General features: G+C 36.2%; 1 protein-coding gene across 6 annotated transcripts in view; it reads right to left on the reverse strand.

Moving 5' to 3' along the window:
* NAALADL2 (N-acetylated alpha-linked acidic dipeptidase like 2) overlaps positions 1–23,712 on the reverse strand; it is a 496,311-nt gene that overhangs the window by 196,396 nt on the left and 276,203 nt on the right. For all 6 annotated transcript variants that reach the window (XM_040612990.1, XM_040612992.1, XM_040612991.1 and 3 more), the window contains one exon: positions 17,160–17,279. In XM_040612990.1, the coding sequence (XP_040468924.1) occupies positions 17,160–17,279 (120 nt within the window). The remainder of the gene's footprint in view (positions 1–17,159; positions 17,280–23,712) is intronic.

Genomic DNA, 23,712 nt, shown 5'->3' on the forward strand with positions numbered 1-23,712 from the left:
CAGCGATTAGGAAAGGAAGGTCCCAACTTCAAAACAAGGTCATACAAAGGGTGGTTAAGAAAGATGCACTGGCAACGTTATTGCTCGCTGTCACTTTTCTCCCCAACTAGGTCAATGACAGCACCCACAGGTTTTGTCTTTCTCTGACAGTTTCTTGGGGAAGGCAAGGAAAGAGAAAGAAAATATCTTTTGAAACCTTGTATGTTAGAAATAAATACAGTTCCCTCTAATGGGCCCACTGAAAAGATTTAGCACCACTTACAGCTCCTAGGACTCCACAGAACTGACTTCTAAATGCCAAACACAGAATACCATAGTTAGAAGATGAATGAAAAAGACATACAATGAAACTCAAGATCAATCAATTTCTGTTACACTTCTGTTTTCTTTTGAGATAGAGCTTCCAGGAAAACTCTTTAAAGCATACAGAAGTTTACTCTGGGAAAAACTAAACTGAAACAAAATCATCAACAACAACAAACACCAAAAAAAACACCCCAAAACACAAACAAAAGCTCAGACAAAACAAAGTTATGTTGCAAAGCCATGCAATGAATGAATGGTCTGACCCAGAAATGATGACAACATTCATATGTCCCGGTGTTTATCACAGCATAGGACTCTACAGAAAATCATGAAGTAGTTCCAATTCAGACAAGCATTTCCTTATGCAACGTATTTGCAAATGAGACAAGGAGTGAAAACAGCATAAATAGAAATTTCTGTTCCCACCCATTAATGACAGATTGGCAGTGATGCCTAATCTTTGTACTTACCATTGCTTGCAACTGGTCAAAAAGGTGAAGAGTGAGCCAGTACAGGATTACAAGACAAGCTTACTTTTGCATCACTTCCTCATGGCAAATGCAACTATATCCATTATATTTAAAATTAATAGTGTCTAAGTCTGCATTTAATTGCACCAGCTTCACACAGTCAAATTACATAAACTTAAACTGGTAAGAAACTAAAAGTCAGACTTTGTAACCTTTGATGTGTCGGTGCCTTCCCCCGGGGTAAGAAGTGATAGAAAAAGAGGAAATGGCCTGAAGTTGCACCAGGGGAGGTTTAGATTGGATATTAGGAAATATTTCTTCACCAAAAGGGTGGTCAAGCATGGGCACAGGCTGCCCAGGGAAACAGTTGAGTCACCATCCCTGGAGGTGTTTAAAACATGTGGAGATGTGGGCACTCAGGGACATGGTTTAACGGTGCACTTGGTAGTTCTAGGTTAATGGTTGGACTCAATATACTTAAAGGTCTTCTCCAACCTAAATGATTTTATGATTCTATGTGTAGTGAATCTAATTCTCTCAGGAGATGGAAAAATATTTAATATACATAGAACTGTTATGATTAATTTTTACAGTAAAGGCTAAATACCAACTCTAAAACAGATAAAATACATAAAGAAGTTAACTGCAGATGTAGAGACAACTCAGACCAACAGAGAAACAAATTAATTAACGCACGCATTTCCAACAAGAGCCTATTTGGCAACAGGAGACACTGAATAGCTAGGCAGTTCTGTTACAATCCTTAAAGCAGGATGACAGGGGTTTTAAAATGTAGCTTAGCTTTCTGAGTTTCTTTTTTCCAGCATCTACTAACCTGCCCTTTAGACAACATTTTTGAAGAGATTTTTGTTTCATGTGACGTTCCATGAAGACAGTGAGTTTAGAAGGCCACTCTGACAGAAAAAATATTCTCTAACAGAGCTCAACTCTTTGCCCCTGATAAGATAATCTTTGATTACTAGAAAATAACTTAAGATGTGGAAGTCTGCCTTAGAAACTTTTATATCAGTTTCAGCTCACAGTCACTGATGTTAAGTTCCAGGCTTACCATCTAAGATCTTCTCTGAATTTGAGTACAAGCATTTCCGTAACTTCTGAGTATTCCCGTCTTTGTATAAACCTTCTTTCAGAAGCCACATCAACATGCTGGTGATGGACAAACACATTGTAAAAGAAGGCACAAAGTCAAGGGGTTCTTACTGGTTTCTAGAAAAGGCGATAAGTACAACCTATTAGAATGGACTGTTATTTTACCCCAGCTGGAGAAAGAAGTTTTATGACTTCAAAATGAGGACACAAAGGCTTGAGAAAAAGCATCTGTCTGCTTTCCAACAGTAAATCTGATTTTTTGTATTTTTCAGTCTTAGCATCCTTTAAAACACTTACTGTTGGGGTTTTTTTTGTTTGTTTGTTTGTTTTTTTTCCCCTGAAGACCAGAGTAATTTTGATAGGGAGCACAAACAGCTGTAATTTTCCAAAAGACGCTGCTAATTAATCATCAATCTTCTTGGATTAACCTATTTACTCAGCTGGCCTTTCAACAACAAAATGGACTATTAAGTTATTTTTATTTCTCTATTAAATACAGCATTAATCTGGGGAGGGTGATTATTTTTAGGAGCAAAAAAGAGACATTTAAATTTTGTATCCTTCTTTGAAATGTTTTGATTCTGAAACACAATGTTTTGAGAAAGGTATTTTGAATCAGTGATCTCCTAGCAACCAGAAGGCAGCAGAGGTACACACTTGAGATCAGAGATCAGGTGACAATACTAAGTGTAAGAAATCCTCTCAAGCCTTGAGCTCAATTACACTCAGTTCTGAATTTACAAATCTGTAACGGATGTAGTTCGCTACAAATGCTATCATTCAACCCTACTTTTGAGACAGATGTGAAAAGTAGATATGAAGCTTTCTAGAGTCACATAGATAACTGTGCAGAAGGTGGATCTGAACTGTACTGATGCTGATGCAATGTTAATAAGTGAATGTTTGGAGCAATATATAAATGCCACATCAATAATAGGATAAACACTGCTTTATTTGCATCCAGAAGCAGCAGATGAATTAGATATTACAAGAGAGAATTCAGAGAATATACTTGGTTTTACTTAAATAATGTTTTGCCTATACATTTCCTCCATGAATTTATATTCTTAATTATTGTTGAAATTATGGTATATTGCTTCTTTATTCAATGATTAATTTCCACAGCCATATGCTTTCTAGGTGTATATGCAGCTTGTGTTGTTCAATTTCTTTATAATACATAAATTTACTAATAAGTGCAAGAGTAATAGTAGTAAAATTCAAAGCCATATATTATCTCACTGGTATTACTGACATTATCACTTCAGATCATCCTTCTTCCTCTAAAAATCCCAGATGGTTTTAGCTAGGAAATTAGCATACATATATTTCAAGACAGAAGAGACATAGCTTTGTCTAAAAGTATTTATTAGTAAACTGATTTCCAAAATGAGGTTATACCATTTGTAATCAATTTGACTGAAATATTGACATGGTACCATTCAAAAGACTTAACACCATAAGATAAAAAAGGATGTGTTGCTTCCTCTTTAAGGACATGACACACATCTCCCTTCAAATGTGTTTGGTTTGTTTTGGGAGGGTGGTTGGTTGGTTGTCTTTTTCAGGATTGTTGGGTTTTGGTTTGGCTTCCCCCGCCTCCCCCCATCTTGGAGTGTAGTTAGAGAATATAACAGCAATTTTAAAGATGTCTTTTATTTTCCTAGTATTTATAAGCATCTTCAGAGGCAAACCAAATTATTATGTTACACACCTTGACTATGAGGCACCAGTTTAATTTCAGAAAATTACAATCTGCTTGGATGATATTTAAGGAGAACAGATTTCTGAAGCACTACTTTTTACTACACTGTCTATTAATCTTGAGGCCAAGACAAAAACCTTACCTCTCTCCAAGACCCCTAAAGGCAGAAGATTACTGTTTAGCATGCAGCTGGTACCCTCAGAACTGTATCATTTACTCTGCATTGTTTGTATGTAGACTGCAGCTGGAGTATTTTATGGGTAGGCTGTTATATCTATTTTTGTTTTGTAATAAGTGGTAAAGCATTAAAAGAGTTTTAAATACACACTTCCCAAATGTAAGTTTTGTATCAAGAAATCATGAGTATATTGTGGAACTCATCACCACAAGGTACTGTAGAGGTAAGTATAATAAGGCTCCCAAATGGAAAGCACCAATTAATGGAATATTAATGACGATAATCAAATCAGCCCGGACACACTCTCCACTTCAGGAAGTCACAACAGCAGGATTGCTATTTTCGGGAAAGGTATACCAAAGGGAAGAAAAAAAAAAATCATCACTTTGTACTTGCTCTGTAACTCATACTCTTCCCCTAAGGATGAGCCATGTCAGGTAAGGATATCTGGCTGATAGAGGACATTTCTTATGTTATGTTCTCATAGTAAAAGATGGAGAGGTTTTTTTCCAGTCAATAAGAACTTCCCGGCAAAAGACTAAGCAGCCAATCATTCTGAATGAGTGATTGTCTGTGCATTTTACCATGACAGTTTATGACAACAATATTTCAACAATAACAGTACTATGTGATGGCCAAGACCTTATCATCATATGAGAGTTTTACCTGAATAAACACCAGACATGACTTCTTTTGCTGAAGGGGAATTGCTTCTGTAAAACATACTAAGCAACACACTTAATTATGTTCTTTATATTAAATAAAGTGAGTTTTAATGTGCTTAAATATAAGACTGTTTTTCCATATCCTTCTTGAGCAAGAGCAGAACGGTAGAAACCTCACTGTATGAAGCTTATCTCTCCATTGACAAATAAATTTTGTCCTATTAACAATAAAACTAATTTTGACATTAAAGTATATAGGCTTTCCCAAAATTAAATATTCTACTTTAAGTTTTATTCTGTTTGCTTGCTGAACAGCAGAAGGAAGAAATAAGACATTTAAGCTACTCTTCCCCTGTTACCACTGCAATCACCAAAGCATTGAACAATTCTGCCCTTTTGGTAGGTCAGAAGCAAACCTTGTTTTCGTAATCTGTATGCCTTGAAACGACTTGATGTTCAGTGAAAATAAAGCACTTAGAGTGGCAACATCAGTTTTTGTTCTTGCAACATTCAGTGAATCTGTACAGCACTCACATCAAAATTAATCCCATTTCGGTCTACTAGCAAACCATACAAATTAATAAAATATCATTTAAATAAAAAATCTCATCAAAAAAATTAAAAATATCTGAGAGCCATATTACATTTTCAAAAAGTACTTTTGCAGAAAAAAGTGCATACAGAAATGCACAGATGAAGACAAAACACTAGGGGCATTTGCAAAGAGATTATGTTGCATATATAATGTTGCACCAACATAGATTTCTGTGTATGATAGTCTCACATGCATTTTTTATAATGACTAAGATCTCAGCCTCTTGTAATTAGCTAATTTCTGAATGAACTGCACTACACTGAAAAGGAACAAAATGTAAATTTAATACTCAATAGTGAAAATTTCTGTACTTTTATCACACCCCCTTCCAACCCTCATTTTGTTGGCTAGGGCAAAATCCATCTTTTAAAGATGCTCCCCCTAATGCCAAGTGTGAAGCACTGTGCAAATAGGATACTTATACTATTATTATACCTTTCAAAACAAGATAGATATACACACATTGTTTTGAATGAGATTCTTGCTACACACTGTTCGTAGGCAGAAAAAGGAGGCTAGGTCACAATTCTCCTAATGCATTCCAAACATCTTCCCTGTATCTCATTTTTTAAGATACATGTACAGCACCTTACCATGGAGGCAATTACATTGCCAGGCACAGCAAGAGCCCATAAAGCCTGAGAAAGCCTCAACATTTATCTGCAACTGGAAACAGCAGATCCAGCGTATCACACATTTACATGATCAACTGCATTGCTAGGAGGGAATTTAAAATTAAAATGGCGTACATGGTTATTGAAAGACAGTAATTTCTATAGCAGTCAGATGCACAGGACTAATTAATTTGTAATCTGTCATAAAGCTTTCTTAAACCTGGAATCCAAGAAAAGCCTGAAATAGCAGATTTGGACTTGTCTTTTTTTTTCCTTATACCCGATAATATGATAAACAGGAATGAGACAAGACATGGTCAGGTGGTTAAGTGGATTAAATGTTTCCATATTTCCTCTGAGATTATGGTAGGAGGGCTGACTGAAATGAGCTGTCAGGTCAGTTCCCCAATAGACATTTTATATCATAAAACCATCACATATAACTGAATACTGATATAAAAGGGAATACAGTCAATTCCCACTCTAGGGAAAACCAAGATTGACCGAGAAGTGAAAAATATGCTTCCTTCTTGTTGAAAGGGTGACGTCTCTAGGTCACCTCAAGGTCACTTCTGAGGCTGCGTGGTAAGAGTTCTTATGATGCCTGCATAATAACTTACAGTAGAAAAACATAAATAATGGTTTCTGCTGTCAGTGCAGTCACTCCTCCAACCCTCACAAAATGCAAATACTCTGTCCTCTACCTAAAAATATTACCTGTATGTAGACATAACCGTATGCTGTGCTGGCAAGTCTCAGCCAATGCGCTACTACAATTATTTACAATTACAAGGCTACCATCAGCAACAATGTGAGGTTTTCGGTTTGTTTATTTTTTCATCTGATGAAGAAACTGATTTTTAGAGAAATTTAAGTGTAAGTGATACGAAATTTTGAACTATGTGGCACCATATGCCAATTTAGGAAAGTAACCCCCACAAATTTTAACTTTAGGTTCTGGTGACTGTGATTAGGTGATTTTTGTGTTCTCTCCCAGTGAAAATCAGGAAGATCAGGAATCCTTTTGCATGCAACATCCTTGATTGACCATTTGTTTCAAAAAGCATGAAAACCAATGCTTTAAAAAAAATAAAAATCAATCATCATGAATGATTGCAACTGCAACCTCAAATACGGGAAATTAATTCCTCTCAGAAATTCAATAGTAAAGCAAAAACAACCCTCAGAAAATATCTTAGAATAAATACAATAGTAAAACCCAACAAAACAAACAACCCACAGAAACCCCAAACCTACTTAAAAACATGGGAATATAGTAGGATTACATATAAATTGAAGCAAGCTGGCATTTGCTTAAGAGCTACATCTACAGAAAACATGGTAAGTTTAACTTTGTTGTGCATGTTGCTGCCTGTGAATTATTCACTCAGACCTAAAGACAAAATTGAAATGCCCGAGTTCTCATATTGAAATGCACAATCATTTCCTGTTAAGTGAAAATTTGTTCACAGGGGAAGAATTGCCTTCTGCACAGATAGTTAGTTTAATGTTTTGGCAATTGAAACAAAATATTCCAAGTGGCTATTGCCGTACTTGCAAATAGATTGCCAATTATATTTGAAACGATGGACTTGGTGTTTTTCTTTCAAATTTATGCACAGGCATCAAGAGGCCCAAATGGCTAAGAGTGAAATTTTGACTTTGGTGTTCTACAGCTTTTTCAGCATTATGTAAAGAAAAATAAAATAAAATAAAAAAATAAATGCGAAAAGCCATCCCCTTCCCTCCAAGCAAAAACCTCTAAAAATCCTGAGGATAAGCAGTGAAATATTTTATCCACCTACGTTCCACAAAATGCAGCTACAGAAGATTTGAAGAGAGTGCATCAAACAATAGGGAAAATAATAAAAAAACTTCCATAGGCTATGCAATGTAAAGTATAAAACCTTAGTTCCACTGATGTCAATGAAAAGGCTGGCTATCGCCATTCAGAAAGACCACACTTCTGCTCAAAGTTCTGATCACAATGCAAACTACAGGTGCATTTGAAAGTGCAGAATTCACATTTTCATACATAAATCACAAGTGCTGATTTTGTGAACCAGTTCTCACAGACGAGTCTCTAAAGCCACACGGAACAAATGCAAATCAAGCCAAGGTGTGGATCTGGCTTTATTTCCTAAAATGTAGGACCGGCTTCAAAGCTACTTCTATTCAGAGAACTCACCGGGTGACTGAACCATTTTATTTTTTTTTTCTTCACTGTATTAACAGCTGCATTTTAAAGGACAGATGACACACACACCCCACACTAAAAAAAGCCACAAGGCACAAAAATAATCTGTCAATTGAATAATCTGTGATATCCTGGTTTATCAAATAAACCCTTACTTCTAGGAACAGAACCATTTAGTTCTGTAATCTCTTAGATAAAATTTTACATAATTTGTTCAACACTAATGACTTTTGATACGTTTCAAATAAGTTCAGACATGTAAATAAAGTAATTATTAAGAAGTAATTACTGTGAAACAAGAAAAAAAAAAAACAACAAACCAAAACCTAAAAGAGGATAAAAAAGCCAGACAGTAGTCAAAACTTCTTTATCATAAAGTAATAAACCAGTAACTACTACAGAACACACCATACAATTCAAACTAAATAAAAAATGAGGAGAATACTTTGAAAACACTTGTTGCCTGAAGAAAGAAAACCTTTTCCCTGGTCACTATTGCAGAAAATACAAAATAACCAGCCTGTGCAGTACTGGTCTGCAATTATCCTTCCAGAGTTGTTCACATGGGCAGTTCTGAAGATGAGTAGCATGGGTTGCATTGCTTCACCCAGTCCAGTGGCTGCCACTTTCAAACCAAAAGGTAGGTAGATCTGTTCTGGCAGGATGACTTTTTATAAATTCACTACTCATTTCTACTCAAGGTTCCTGCATCTTCCATATTTTTTTTCACTTTCTCAGCTGCTGTTGAAATCAAACAGTATGTGCTGTAAACACATGGGATGAAAAAAGGCCCAGATAATTTGTCTGTCAATGGCTCTTCCATGAAGTCCAAGCTCAACTAATCTTAAGGGCCAGGTCAATTAGCAATTTGGGTAGAAAAAAAATGCTTGTAGTTCCCTATGTAAGTAGTAGAAAAGTGCCAAGGCCACTTGCAAAAGTACATCTAGTGCATCTGTAGAAAGAGCAAATTTAAAAGTTTTAGATTTTATGATGGAAAATCAAAGTACATGTGTCTTTCCTGTTGCCCTGCACACAAGCAGCTGATCAGCTGTGTGGATTTAGGGCTCTGAGGTACAAATTGAGGCAATGGATTTCTTTGCTCAGTTCTGCTTCAGAACAATTGCCTCATAGCAAAGCCATTTCACTTGACTTCGCACCATTTATCAGGACATAGCACTCAGACAGTAAATTGGATGATTACATTTACTACTCAGTTTTTAAGGGCTTGATAAAATAGAAAATTATGCTTGGGTTTCACACCTCTAAAATCTGACAAGAGCTTCAAAAGGCCCCAGAATGAAATTTTTATGAGTCAGCCATCCTCCATTTTTGAATGGAAGCCACTTACTGTCTCACTCAATTGAAGCCTATTGTACTAAAAGCAGGAGATCGGCTATGAAACGGTCAGCCCTTTTTCTCAGGAAAGATGAATTCATAATGGGACCTGGACTAGATGCACTTAATATATGTAGTGAATGTGCAATTAAACACCCAATTGAGTATATGAATATTTAGAAGTATTTTCCCAAGAGAAAATTAAGTGTTCAGTGTTATTGATAACAGGAGTATGTACCCAGTCGAATGGCTAAGAATTCAGTGTCTGATTCAGAAGTAGGACTTCAGGAATTTCTGTATCAAGCCAAAAGACAAAGAGAGAATAGTAACTACAGCTGCAAACGCAAGTATTCCTGCAAAACGACCATGACTTCTCAAAATATTCAGGGAAAACCCTGTAGCATCAGAAATGCAAAATAATCAATATCTACTTTTGCTCATTAACTTACATGTCCCCTTGTTTACTCTGCTAATAGCACATTTCTCTTTCCATTCAAACAAATTCAAGCATTTGTAATCAAAAAGGAAATGAGTAATAACCAAAAGTCCTTTACTGATGCAACCAAAATGTTAATTACTTGAGAATATTGACAAGTTGTGCTACAATTATGCTTCCTTCCAGACATCAATTGCTTTTCTCCTACCCCACCCCTTACACAGCACGCGTACTGCCTTACAAGAGCAAATGACTTTCTCCCATTTACACTGCATAGAGAAAGAATTCTCACTCTGCTTTTATTTACTGCAGCAGACTTGACTGAAGTGATAAGAGAGCAAATTTTGCCAACTATTTCATACTCATCTGCCCACATATGGATTGGATTTATAAGCACACTGGCATTGTTTCGCTTTTAGGTGGTACAGGTCACAGTACATCATCCTTCAAATGCTGGATTAAGCACGTAGTAAATTGACATGCTCACTTTAAATTATTCTGGGTAATAACAGCCTTCTAGGAACTAAACAATAGAGCTCGGAATGATTTGGTTCCAATCAGCAATAAAAAGAAAGTCAAAAGTGTAGTTTTATAAGTCATCAACCACAGATTTCTCTAGTCAGTACCATTTCGCAATATTCTTTCCCATAATAGCTCACACAGAGGGGAAAAAGGTGTATCAAAATCACTACTTCATCTTTTTTTTTAAGCTATATTTTCAAACTAAGCTTACCAAAAAAAATTGATATATGAGTTCAGGATGAAGCACTAAGTGGTAAATCTATACACAAAGACTTGTTTGGTGGGACTGTTTTGTGTTTTTTTTTTTAAATAATCTCAGATATAGTGGACTGGGGGTGGCTTTCTTAGTCACCTCAACACAGAACAGATTTATGATATCAAGGCAGAGTGTCTCCAAGTCTCTCTAATTCCTATTATGGCTTGTTCCTCCTGTTTAAAGGGATAAGAAAGCTTTGTTATCAGTCAAAGCAGCAGGAATAGAACGGAGAACTATACTATGTACACCAATCTCTTATATTTGATATACTTTCGCAGACTCACTATCTCTCTTCAAAACATATTTTTTCTCAGTAATCACTAAAGAGCAAAATAGCTTCTGCATCATTCGACAAATCATGCAATCAGGAAGAGGTAAACAGGTAAAAAGTATCAATCAAAACACAGTATTGATGGCAGTGTGCAACCTCAATTACATAAACAGATTTTTGACATAGACTATTGTCCAATAAGTTTTTTGAAGGCCTTAGTACAGAATATTTTTACATAGGAAGTAGAGATATAAAAGGCAGCCTTCTTTAGACTGGATTAAATCTAACAGATTAAAGAAGCTGTTTGAGGAGGGGGAAGGTTAAGAACATGAGTACGCTAAATCTAGTCTTGGGGGTGATGGTGGGGAGGACGGTAAAGAATAGCAATAAAAGCAACGGTCTGGAAGGAGGAAATCTCATAAACTCAGGGGAGACAAAGGCTAAGGAAAAAGGACCACAAAGTAACTAGTAGTTCCTTGAAGACAAAGTAATAATTGGCATATTTTGTAGGAATATAATTTGGCTAAATAGCAAACTCAACAGCGACAAATCTTACAGTTACCAATCAATCTGAACTCAACTTGGGTTATTCAAGAGGAACTCTCAGGATTTGGGGAATTGAGACAAGTTTTAAAATGATGATAAATCAGAGAAAACCTGAGAAACCGGATGTTATTCAAGTGGATGTTACTAGAGGACCCCTTCAGATCCAGATCTCCAGGTCTAGTTTCTATGGTTCTGTAACTTTTTCCATACAACATATACATATCTCTGGCTCCGATTTTCAAGAAGGGCTTTGGTATATAATATTGAAATCCCATAGCACTCACATGGGAAATGGGCTTATAAAGATTTTAGGTGCCTTGGAAAAATTTCCATCCTACTAAAAATAAATAAATAAATCACAAAACAAAACCAACAAAACTCAAACAAAAAAGAACCAAGAAAACGCACCAACAGTGTCCTTAATAATGAAATGTATATAAGTTGTTCAAGGTCCCTTAAAACATTTTTTCAATATAGTTTTTATATATACAGATACAGTTATGTGCATACACTATATATCTATTCATATGTATATACATATACACACACACACATAGAGAGAGAGAGGACAGGATGCAAGGAGAAAGTCCTAGTTAAATGGAGATTAAAAATGTAATCTTCACAGTTATATTGACTAGCCATAAAAAGTACCAGAGGGAAAGAAAGAAATAATGTAGATAGTAGAAAAGTGAAATGACTTTTTTCCAAAGTAAACTTATTTAAAACTAACACAGTCATTAAATAGAAGCCTTTTTGTAAATTGCCTTTATTCTGGGAATCTTTAATAATTTCCATTTAGTAAATCCTTATCCGTAAATGCCTGCCAATAACCTCTGCATAAACATGCAAGCATCCACATTTCTAAACTTTATGACAGTTAAAAAGCAATTTTATGAATATTTATGAAGGCAGTAAATTATTAAAATAAATATAGATATTTACACAGTAGAACAGCATCTTCATTTAATGGATGCGGAAAAAATGTTAATATGTGAACATTTTAAAGATGAAGTGGTTTGGCCTTCAGGGCTTTTGTTACTCTATTAAAAGTTAATTTAGGACAGAAATTATGGCTTTTTTCTTGAATCCTAACCCCAAAAGATTAAATTATGATCAAGACTCACAACAATTTTCAAAAAATGAATCTGGTGATGGTATTTCCAGAGGCTGGATATTGAAACTATTGTGCAGTTCTCCCCAGAAAAAAGTCTCTGGCTTCTTTTATGCATTCAAAGTGGTGACAGATACTCAGACAAGCTGTAGGGCAGAGGGGCTGGGTGACAGTGAGGTGGTTTCAGCAATCTGTCACCACATATTTTAAACTATTAGCATATGTTTCTTGTCTACAAACACAGCAGGCGACTCAGGTCCCTCTTTCTTAAGAAGGTGTTCTACATCACTGAAGTGATTTGCTTAATCACTTCAAAATAAATTTCATCATCTTTCCCCAAATCAATAGATCCTCCTGATTCAAAGACATAAGGGTGTCTGGTCTGACCTCCTGTATGTAACTGGCTACTGAAGGTCACCAGTGATCCCAATATCCTCAGGTCCACCAACACACAAATATTCCTTTTAGTCAGAACACTAGAAGGTAGTAACTTTTAATCCAAAAGTGTGAGGAAGCAAATACTCTACCCATTTTATGGTAGTTTATTCCAGAAGTTGAGTTTCACTTCCGTGCTACATTTGTCTCATTTCAGCTTTCTCCTTAAAAAAGTTTGCCTTCTTCTTAATCACCTCCCCTCTTCATTCAGAAACAATGCAGCTCTTACCAGTGTCTCAGATTAGGCACCAGGTCCCTTTAGGAGTAGGCACAGTAGATTGAAGTTTCCCTCTGTCACTTATTCAGCACTGTGAATTATTCTGGCTAACGAGACAGAATTACTAGCATCGTGGCTATGCCAAGTTAATGCATCATATGCGTACTCCCGGTATGCTTCACTGCTCAGTCCACTGGCTTCGTTTGTGTTCCTATAGGAAATTGTCACTCCAGGTGCGGGGAGTAGTAAATTCCCAAACCATTCAGTGGCATTTGAAAATGCCTTTGCCATATTGTAATTTGCTCCAGCCCTTGAAGCTTTTTTCTACCATACTTTTCTCCCATTCTACATTAATTTCATAAAAGAGTAGAAACTGGCTCCCTTAATGATCTTAATAGTGCCGTATCAATGGTAAACCCACTTTCTAAAACCCTACTCCACTCTGACATATATCTATATGTTAATACATATCCCTTTTTTTCTCTATTCTTTTTATCACAACAATTTAAACTCTACTTTCCAGCCCCCACCCCCCAAGTCAATGCTCTTTTTGATACTTTACCCTGCTATAAAGGTGGGTCCATATTCATTCTTTTTATATGTATAATTTATCATGTGGCTGTAGTGACACATCCCCTATTTGAAGAGGTTCAGCTTAGGGGATCGAGATGTGTTGGTGTGGCTCTGCCGGTACTCTAGGAAATGCACCCACTGCCAAAGCTGCTGCCCCGCTTGCCCTAATCGGACAGCATGTTCTGTTTCAGCAGAACAGAAATACAACGTTCCCAGTAACATCTGAAAAATCATATTCAATTACAAAATTACAAAAATAACTTAAGGTCAGATTTCTACAAATCTTGCTCTCACAAAGCAGCTTAAATTTATGAACCTTACCAAATTTAATCAGAATTATTCATGTTGAGGATTCAACTGCATATTCTAACACCACATTAACGTTAGGCTTTTCTGCATACTCCAGATTCCCTGTACATTCCAATTCCAAACTCCTCCAAGCTCTGGACCCTGTCTGTTGTTTTCAGTGTGTCTGAAGATATGAGAGATGGGCCTAGCCTGAAAGACTGAAGGTATAAGCTTCAAATTCTTTTCAGCCTTGATCCTCCTACAAATTTTGTACCCTATCCAATCTCCATAAAATACCAAACTAAACTTGAACTACAAAAATATTGTCAGTAATAAAATTATTTTACAAAATATTCAATTTTCCATCACTTGGGCTTATTTCTACAACTTACTACCTCGTACATCAACTACATGGTGTTTTTTACCAGAATATACTTCTTTCCGTTAACATGATGTAAAGACTAAAGAAATGTTCAGTTTTCATGGTGAGTTTTCTGCCAGCAGCATTTTATTATTTCTTTCAGGCTTTTCCCAATGGACTTGATGTGAAAAGAAAGAACATTTTATATTAAAAAAAAAAAAAAAAGGCAAATTAAAAAACAGAAAAGGAGAAAATAGGAACACATGAAAAACATCAGTTGATGATGGCAGTAAAAGAGGTAAAAAGCATACCAATGTAAGGGAAAATGCAAAGCTGAAAAATAGAGACATGATTAGAAACTCTGCTATGAAGATGAAACCTTGGTGCAGGATCTAGAAAAATAAGACCCAAATCCAGAATAAAACATTTTTATAATAAAAGGTAATAATAATGAGAAATTATAGAACATTAAAATGTGAAAGTACAAGTTAAATGCAAAAATTAGAAAGAAAACCAGTTTCATATATATATATATACATATACATATATATATATAACAACAGCTCTGTTATGAACTAGACTTCTGTTTTAATGTGATGTAAAACCAAGCACGTGGAAGACAGAGATAAGAAAAATATAGGCAGAGGGAAGTATCTGCTGAAACAGAAATGAGAGACTCAGAAGTACAGTAACATAAACATTAGGGGAAAAAAGATACAAGTGGATTCAGTAATAGGATACTGGGCCCACTTAAATCAGCAGGACTGGCTGTTTAAGGCAGTTTTTCTCTTTTACCTCACATATTCCTTCAAAAGAAGAATCCATTTTTCATATCTTCCCACATATTTTCTCATACTTATGAGAAAAGTAAAGCTTACAATTATCTCTCAGAGACACAATTAATATTCTAAAAAAAAAAAAAAAAAAAAAAAGAGTTTACAACTTCAAAAAGCAGAAATAACAAATAAAGGGCAAACTTTCCACCTGCATGATCAGAATCCAAACAGTAGGTTTGGGGAGTTGCATTTTTAGCTGAGATCCCAAGCGTGCATTTGAAGTCAATCTCCTGATCATAACGTGCTTTGGTTCATATTGTATAACATATTCAGAACGTGCAAAATGGATTCTTCTGCAAGAGTGGATGAGAACCAGAAGTGTGGCTAATACACCTCAGCTGCCAATTAGCATTTAGTTCTTGGGAAGAGACTACGCCAACTCAAAATAAAAGCTCCTGAGATGTGCCCTATCCTCAGTACCAACTGTTTTTCCTACTCCCTCAGGCTGCACTACTTGCTAATTTAGACATAGTAAGTGCTTAGAGGAACACCACTTCAACTGGTAAAATGTCCATCCCACAGACCCTGTAGACAGTGCTATTACAGCAAATTTTGCATCTTCATCAAATTCCTACTTTGTGAGCTCCAACTGCTATTTCATTGTTTTTGTCAGTTAGTGGTGAAATGCAGTATAAGTTCTACTGGTGGAAATGATGCACCGAAAGACAAGTTCCAACAATGATAACTGACCTTTCACAGGCGTAATTAAATTGCATCTATATAATTTAAATAAACAGTTAAAGCTACTCACTTGAAAATGGTATATTGACTGAGACAAGAATTATTCTTATAGAAAAAAATATTAAGTGGTTATTTTCTGAACCTGTGTTGTGGTTCCAAATTGTGCTTTCTCTGGCCAACAGAGCAGATCCTGATTATCTTAATTATAAGATCTGGAGTCACTGTTCTTTTATAATTGCTTTTGTGAATTGGGAATGAATTGTTTAAATATTTATCGGGCTAGTGTATTTTCTGAAGGGCAAAACAGCATTTTTGTTTATAAAATATTTGCAACAGAAGGCAGTTCCTGGACATTGAGAGTTTAAATGTAGTGTATATGTTAGACATAATAGACTCAACATGTAAGCGGACTAGTGAGCTGCATCTCTGCACTCTGCCAGTGCTGGATTCGGAGGAGAAAGAACAGGGATAGACATACCATGTACCCCCCTCCCCACACATACCTGCAACCAAAGAAGAAGGAAGAAGGGAGTGGCAGAAAAACACTTGTTCTGAACTGCTGGTACTCTATCCACAGACCAGCAAATCCTCATGATTTTACAGAAGGGACTGACCATTAATGGCAGGGGGAAAAAAAGTCTTTCTGCCTATTTCAGGGTAGTCTGCTTACACATTTTACATATAAGAAAACACCACAGAAGTTAATGTTCTTCTCCAGCTCTCACTCCCTTTCTTCCCTATGAGGTGGGCAAGGATGGCAGAAAGGCAAACTCCCCACAGACCATTCATTATGTCTCCACATTATGCCACGATGAAATCAAGTTACAGTATCATTTCTTAAAGAAATGAATAAACATCAGCATTAGCCCTCCTACAGTGTATGGTACTGCTTACTGTCTCGCAATCCCAATGCTGGCAGCAGCACATCCATGGCAAGGCCCAAAGCACTGGGCTTTAGACACAGCCCCGTGGGATGGGAGAGACCCACGGAAGGCTGGGATCTGGGGCCAGGCGAGCGTGTGCTGTGCTCTGCCCCTCCTCATAGCATGCTCCGAAGGCAGCCCGCAGACCTACCTACCATTACACAGAAACAAGATTTCAGCGCAGTGTTATACGTACATTTTTTGCAGAGAGATCCAAATATTCCTGATCCTGGTTGCCTCCTCCTCCCTGTCCCATGCTTTATTATTTCTTTTAGGGATTTCTTTTTTTTGCAAAAGATCTTATAGTACACACAAAGAAAATATGGTGTACTACTGGGGCACTGTAAGATACGCAGCAAAATAAATAACTATAACACATAAAAGGCACGGCGGATTGAAGTAGCTAGTATTAAGGAAGAATCATAATGACTTACTGGGATAAAATGGGAAAGTCTTCGTTCCGGTATTTTGAAATTGAAAAAAACCACCCAAATAATTCAGCCAAAGTGCAACAAGCAATTGACTAACCTTATAAAGCAAAGGCGATTGTCCTAGCTTCAAAAGTGCAATTTTTTTGGTCACATTTGTAATAGCTTGAATCCGAATCAGGTCTTCCGTGGTCCCATACTGTATATCAACAAGTTCTGCCTGCAAAGAGAAGACAAAGTTCAGGCTATACCTACAACCATGCATCGCTGGGGTGCTCCTTCTACAGAAACAAGGTTATTTCATAAGTACAAGTACCTGAGCAGAGTTCTGCCATTAGCTTACCCCCACCTCCTAACCAGGAATACCTGTAATAACAAAGAGCTTGAGAATTTAACCTGACAGATTTGTATCTTTGTAGTTTTCATTCACAATTCCTCAGTTGTGATAAAAAAAAAAAAGTGGGTTTTTTTGCCAGTAGTTACAATAAGTGGTGCCGATTCTCATAAGAATATCCCCTTGTTAGCTACAGGAATGTATTTAAAACCACATAATGGATAATAACTCACTTCTGTTAATTTTCTTAAAAGGAATCAGAGTCTTATAAAGCATTTCAGAAAATGAGTGTTTCATTATCCTGGTCACTCATGTAAATATATAGATAATACATACTCTACTAATATACTGTGTTCTCATATGTGGTCTCATATGATTCCTGAGCAGCCTTACCTTAAGTATTCAAGTATTTTCTTATAAACCCTCAGTTATCCGCACATTATACTCAGATAACCATAGTAATAACAGACTACACCACTCTGACTGCAAACGTTTTTTGTTTTTTTTTAAATATATATATAATGTTTTTAGAGTCACTTTCAAATAAATTAAAAGTGTTTAGAGCATGAAAATGTTCACTTTTCAGTTAGGACACTGCAAGAATATGTAGTAAAGGTCAAAGTTATTACTAAATGTCAAGCACTGGCAGGGATGGAAAAATATGTCAAGATGTGTTTTCAAGGATTTTTTTTTTTTTTTTAAATATACATATGCATAATTAAAGAATGACCAAGGGCATTTTGATCATGCATTTCTAGCAATATATTCTGGTGAAGACCAAGTATGAGGATAATCAGTCTTGTACATTATTATTTTAGAATGTTATGGAGCTCTCATAACACCATCAAAGACATTCTGGAACCTCTAAATCCCTAGACAATGTTCACATAAAACAGAAATACAAGAAGACACAAGAATATTACATGAGTGTTTAAAAATTAAAATAAGAGAGGCAGTACAAGATGGAAAAGTTTCTTTTTCTGTTCAGTTTTGGTAGCTAAAGTATAGATTCATTGCCAAAGGCAACAGTTCTGATTTTGGGCATCTCTACGCAAACTGTTTGATTTCAAGCATCAGTTGTTCTGGATATGTAGGATGTGTGAAATTTTACTAGATTCCTGAACACCGGTATTTTTGGAAAGTATTTAACCTTATACAACTGTATCTAAACATTTAGTCTGAGTTTGCACCTCAACATTTAAGTTGGAATCATGCAAAATATTTTCCAAGGTTCCCATCTTAAATGTATTCTTTTAAATTTTCAAGGTAACAAGTTTCTAAGACTGTAACACATCATCAGTGCTGTACAAACCAAGTATTTAGAAAGGTCAGCCAAAGTTATAAAACACGTCTGGAGAAGACAAACATCAGATTTAACACCAAATACTGAAATGTACGAACAGAAAACCTTGTGCTTCATACAGTTACTTCTAAAATATATGCCAATTTTAATATCTAAAGAACTTGACAACTATTTCATAAGAAAATTCAAATGGTGACTACAGGCTGAAATCAAATATAAACATTTCCCTGTGCGACCATCATATCTGAAAAGTATGATGAAATCAAGTAAAGATGTTTTTATACTAGTTGAGGCTAATTTATATTTTACATAATCTCACGTCCCTGGTTACAAAGAGTTCACCTCAGATGAGGAAAGGGTATTAGCTAGTGTATTTCCTTGAAGTTTACACAAATGTTGTAGATTTAAGGCTTATTTTAATTTCTACATACAGATGTGTCAATAGACATGCTTCAGTGCAATAATTATTCGTGTCTCAAAAGTCTTATGACTTGAGAGGTTATACCTAGGCTGATTTCTCAGGGAGACCTCAAATCTAATTCCTTTGGACCCAATGCTTTTCCCACTTACCCTCAAGCAAAGCAAAAACCAGAGCTTTCATCATTTGTATGAGAGAAACTACACTGAATATTCCTGAGGCAAAATCAATACACAAAGATATAACATAATGAAGTATCAAACCATTTGCTCCTACAGTACGCCTGTGTGAAAATGAGATCCCTGCCCATCTACATTCATGTGCCTCTTCTCTTCACATTATTTTCACTAGCTGCTCCTCCGGGGTGCTATCCACTGCTCTGTAAACAACAAAACTACATGCTTGTACAATTATTAATGCATTTAGCAACTGCCCTTGGATGTTCTTAGTTAATTTATGGATGCAGACTGCATCTTCAAGAGCTGCTCACCGGTCTTTCCCATGCAAGCTCAACAAAAGCAGGCTGAATAAAAGGTCCTACAAAAGCACAGCTCATTTTTTAATTATGTGAGAACCAGAACTTGACTCCCTGCTGCCCCAAACACTTGCAAACCACGTTCTTTGCTCCAAATGTTAAAAGCAAGCCCCAATGCCAACGCTATCAAATACATTCATACATTGAGAGTACATGTAAGAAGTCATTACATAATGAAAAAGTAGCTGGGTACAATATAACAAAGAGTTGCATGTGCTTTCATTACAGATCTTCCACATGAAGAATATGTAAAAACTCAATATATCTTTATTTTGCACTTGCCCAAAAATAAGTATGTCCTAAGCCTCTTGCTACTGTCCAAATTTAGGGGTACTTGCACGCTTCTATTTCACTGTAACTTCAAAATGGTTCTCCTTCTCATCACAAACATTTTACCTGTAATTTACCTTTGAGGGAATTGTGGGTAAAAATATTGCATGTGTCTACCAAAGCAAGCTATCAAATCCTGGTAGCATCACATATAGCCTAGCAGCTGGAGGTTTGCACAGGTAATCTCTGATGTAACTTCAGTTAAAATGACAAAAAAACCCCAGAATAATATCTTCTCTTGAGTAAAAGTACAGACGGCTTGTCCTCTGCCAAATGAAGTCAATAATTCACTACAACAGTTTAGAACAAAGTCATAACATTTTGGCAGTGCAGTCCAGAAACTAATAAGTAAACATTAAATTATGAAAATATTTCTTAAAAATATTTCTACCCCTTCTTTTCTTCTACACTTGAATACTTGAGCAAAATTTTTAATTAAAAGAAAAATACTTTCACTGCTTAATAACAACATCTCATCAAATACAGTACAGTAACACTAGCTCAGAGTAGTTTAGTTTTGGTTTTATTTAATAGACTGGGGCTTAACTAATTGGCTCCTTTACTTCTAGCATAAAATAAACTACTGAAAAAATACACCTTTAAAATAATGTTTAAGAATCCTATTGAATCCAAAGAGTGCTACCCTCTCAATTACCCACTGAGAAATTAACAGGCCATTAATGTTGCACAAAGTCCTATTTTAGTTATAACATTAATAACACCTCCAAAAATGAATAAAGATTAAATCTCCTATTCTTTCTTTTTTCTTTTTTAGAAATACTTACAACATGACATAATCCTCATTTTATACATACCAGATTTTAAAAAGCAAAATACTTCACCCTTAACTACCCATATTTGATAAACTGCTTTCCTTTGATAGGATAATTATGTTCAAAAACAAAAGAGAACTCATCCTTTTATCAGGTGCTGAAAAAGAGCACTTGTGTACTTGGTTTAGACATGCAAGGGTAAATCCTCTTACCCTAAACCTGGGAAACTGCTAAAGAATGAGTTGTTTTATCCGTTTGAATGAGGTACTTACTCTTCAAATTGTTTCATGCTATGCCATTTGAAAGATATGACTATTTAGGAACAAATTGCAATGTGCAATATGGAGTTCAGTAGTATTCCCCCATGCATGAAATGAAGTAGGAGTAGGTAATAAAACAAGCATTTTTAGAAAAAGTAATTATTTAATGTTAGCCTTATTATTAGTTTCTAAGTCCCAAGATGATGCTCAATGAGTTGTAAATGTACTATCTTAAAACCTATGATAAAATTCCCCCAAAACAGAAAAGACAAGCACTCTGAAAATGACTAAATCAAAACAGTCAAGGATCTTTTCCCAATTTCTTCTACTTATTTCCAAAATGCAAGAGAATAAAACAACATACTTCATCCAGTCACAAATGAAAAACGGTAAGGCAGGTCTTGGAAAGGGAAAGTATGAATAACTGTATGAAGCAGGTGGCAGCTGGGGTCTTGAAGTTGTTGGATACTATTTTAAAACTTTGCTTTCTTTGAAAAGGCTGAGGTGATTTTTAAAAAAAAAAGTTAAATAGGTCAAACATAATAATGGAAATATGTTTGTCATATCACATCATTATTATTCAGTCTCCTTGAATGAGGAAAGGAATTTAATAACAGCATTGTATATCTGCATCCAATACACTGGCTAAGAGGCTGATTGTGGCCAATTTGCCAGGGGCATACAGGACAAGACAAACACTATGGGAAAAACCCACAAAAAACCCCCCACAAAACAAATTCCAAGCTAGTACACCCAGGAAAGGATGTTTCCCACAGCCACCAAAGTGCAGATGGAGTCAGTGCAGATAAAAATGTAGCTCTTAAATGCATCTGCTCTAGCTATCAGGGCTGGGAATCCCAGGGCAGAAGAGCACCACACCTGAGCAAACAGTTTTACTATTATTTTTTAAAAGAATACATTAAAGATCAGCACTGAGTAACCTCAAATCATATCTGAACGGTGTAAACTTATGCAGAAAACAAAACCAAGGTAGCATATAGAATGGCTGTGGTGAAAAATCTCCTCTTCATGTTACCTGTTGCCACTGCCATAGTTCAGTAACCTCCAATTATGAATAAAACTTATCAAATGCTATCTGTGAACTCATATTAATTAACAGCTTCTACTCTACTCAAGACTATTTGGGAGGTCAGGACCGTAGTAGCTGCAGCTATGGAAGCGACTGATTTCAGTAGCACAGTCAAGCTCATATTCCTGCCAGTTCTGACCTACCCACCAAAGAGTGTCAGAAATGGATGACCTAAAGAAACCTCAAGTATTGAGGAAAACTAAATATTAAACACTATGCACGCAATATATTTAGGTTTACTTATTCCTCAGAATTAAGACAATTTCTCCAAAAAGCACGTATGTAATACTAGAAGTATCAGCTCCTCAGTTCTGTGACTGCTCAGGCTTACCACATCCCTTCTTTCATTCAAGTCAATGCCCTTTATTTGCCCTTCAACATCCAGCTACTATTTTCAGGTTGTTCACAAAAGAAAGGTAACAGAAACATCCAATGCATGATCAATCACAAGCAAATAACCTTCAACTAGTCAACCTGCCCGAAGTAAAAACTCCAAAATATATTTGCAAATTGTATCTGAGAAGACGGCAGTCTGCAATCAGGACATGAGGCTAACTTTAATTAAACACTTCACTATAATTTATTTGCACAGCTCTAAAATTGAGGCTGAAGGCAGCATTCAGCAGAGCATAAAAGTAAACTCAAGCTGGTTGTAGATCAAAGCTGGACATCAACAAATGCAAAGAAAGCTGCAAACATAAAACCAGGTCTTCTCTAAACTTAGAGAAATGGAAGAAAGAAAAGAGAAGATAACGGAGCTGTGCCCAAGTATGCCAAATCATTTGTTGGTGTAAAGCATGCCCTGCTTTCTGACAGGAGCTGCTGCTCTATTGCAGCCCAAAGCACCCCTTCGATAATCAGGGAGCCACAGCTGTTTCCCTGTGATTGCTACCACCCAGCCTCCTTCACTGTCCTACTGAGCATGCACACCAGAGACAAAATAAACCATAACCACCTTTCCACCTTTTACATACTGTTTTTCCACAAAAAAAACCACTAATATTCAAAGATATCTTTCAAACTTTGTCCTTTACTTGGTTCTAGCTAAAAAGAGGGACAGAGAGAGACCCTCTGTGTTTGCAGGGTTTGTGGCATGCAGCTAATGACTATCGGATGGATGTCTCTAGCTACCTAAGTGCTGATGGTTAAACGAAGAAAGTAACGTGCCCAACCGTCAATTTCTTTTACAATACTGGCACTCGGTGTGAGTAGGGTTTGTCACTGTTCCTTCATGCGTAGGACTCACTGAAGTCAAGTGCAAGTGCAGCAAGTTTTATTTTCTGTTTTATGTTGTTAGCCTTAGCATTATCAAAAGGGAAAAAGATCTGAGGAAGCATGACCAAGGGTGTAATTCAACATTTAATAAAATAAAGACAAGTCCAACACAAGCTAGAAAAAAAATCAGGAAATAATCTGAGGCAGATGACAGATTCTTACGAGGAGAGCCCTTGGGTGGGGTGGGGGTTCATATGAAAGAGTAGTTTCTCATAGAGCTGCCTTTGCTATAAAACAAAAAAAACTTTCTTTAGAACTCAGTTTTTATGCAAACACCACACTCCAGTGTTTACATTAATTTCAAAATAACACTGTCTTTGAAATCCCCTGGTGAG

The sequence above is a fragment of the Falco naumanni genome, chromosome 13, assembly GCF_017639655.2.
Source record: "Falco naumanni isolate bFalNau1 chromosome 13, bFalNau1.pat, whole genome shotgun sequence".
Lineage (NCBI taxonomy): Eukaryota > Metazoa > Chordata > Aves > Falconiformes > Falconidae > Falco > Falco naumanni.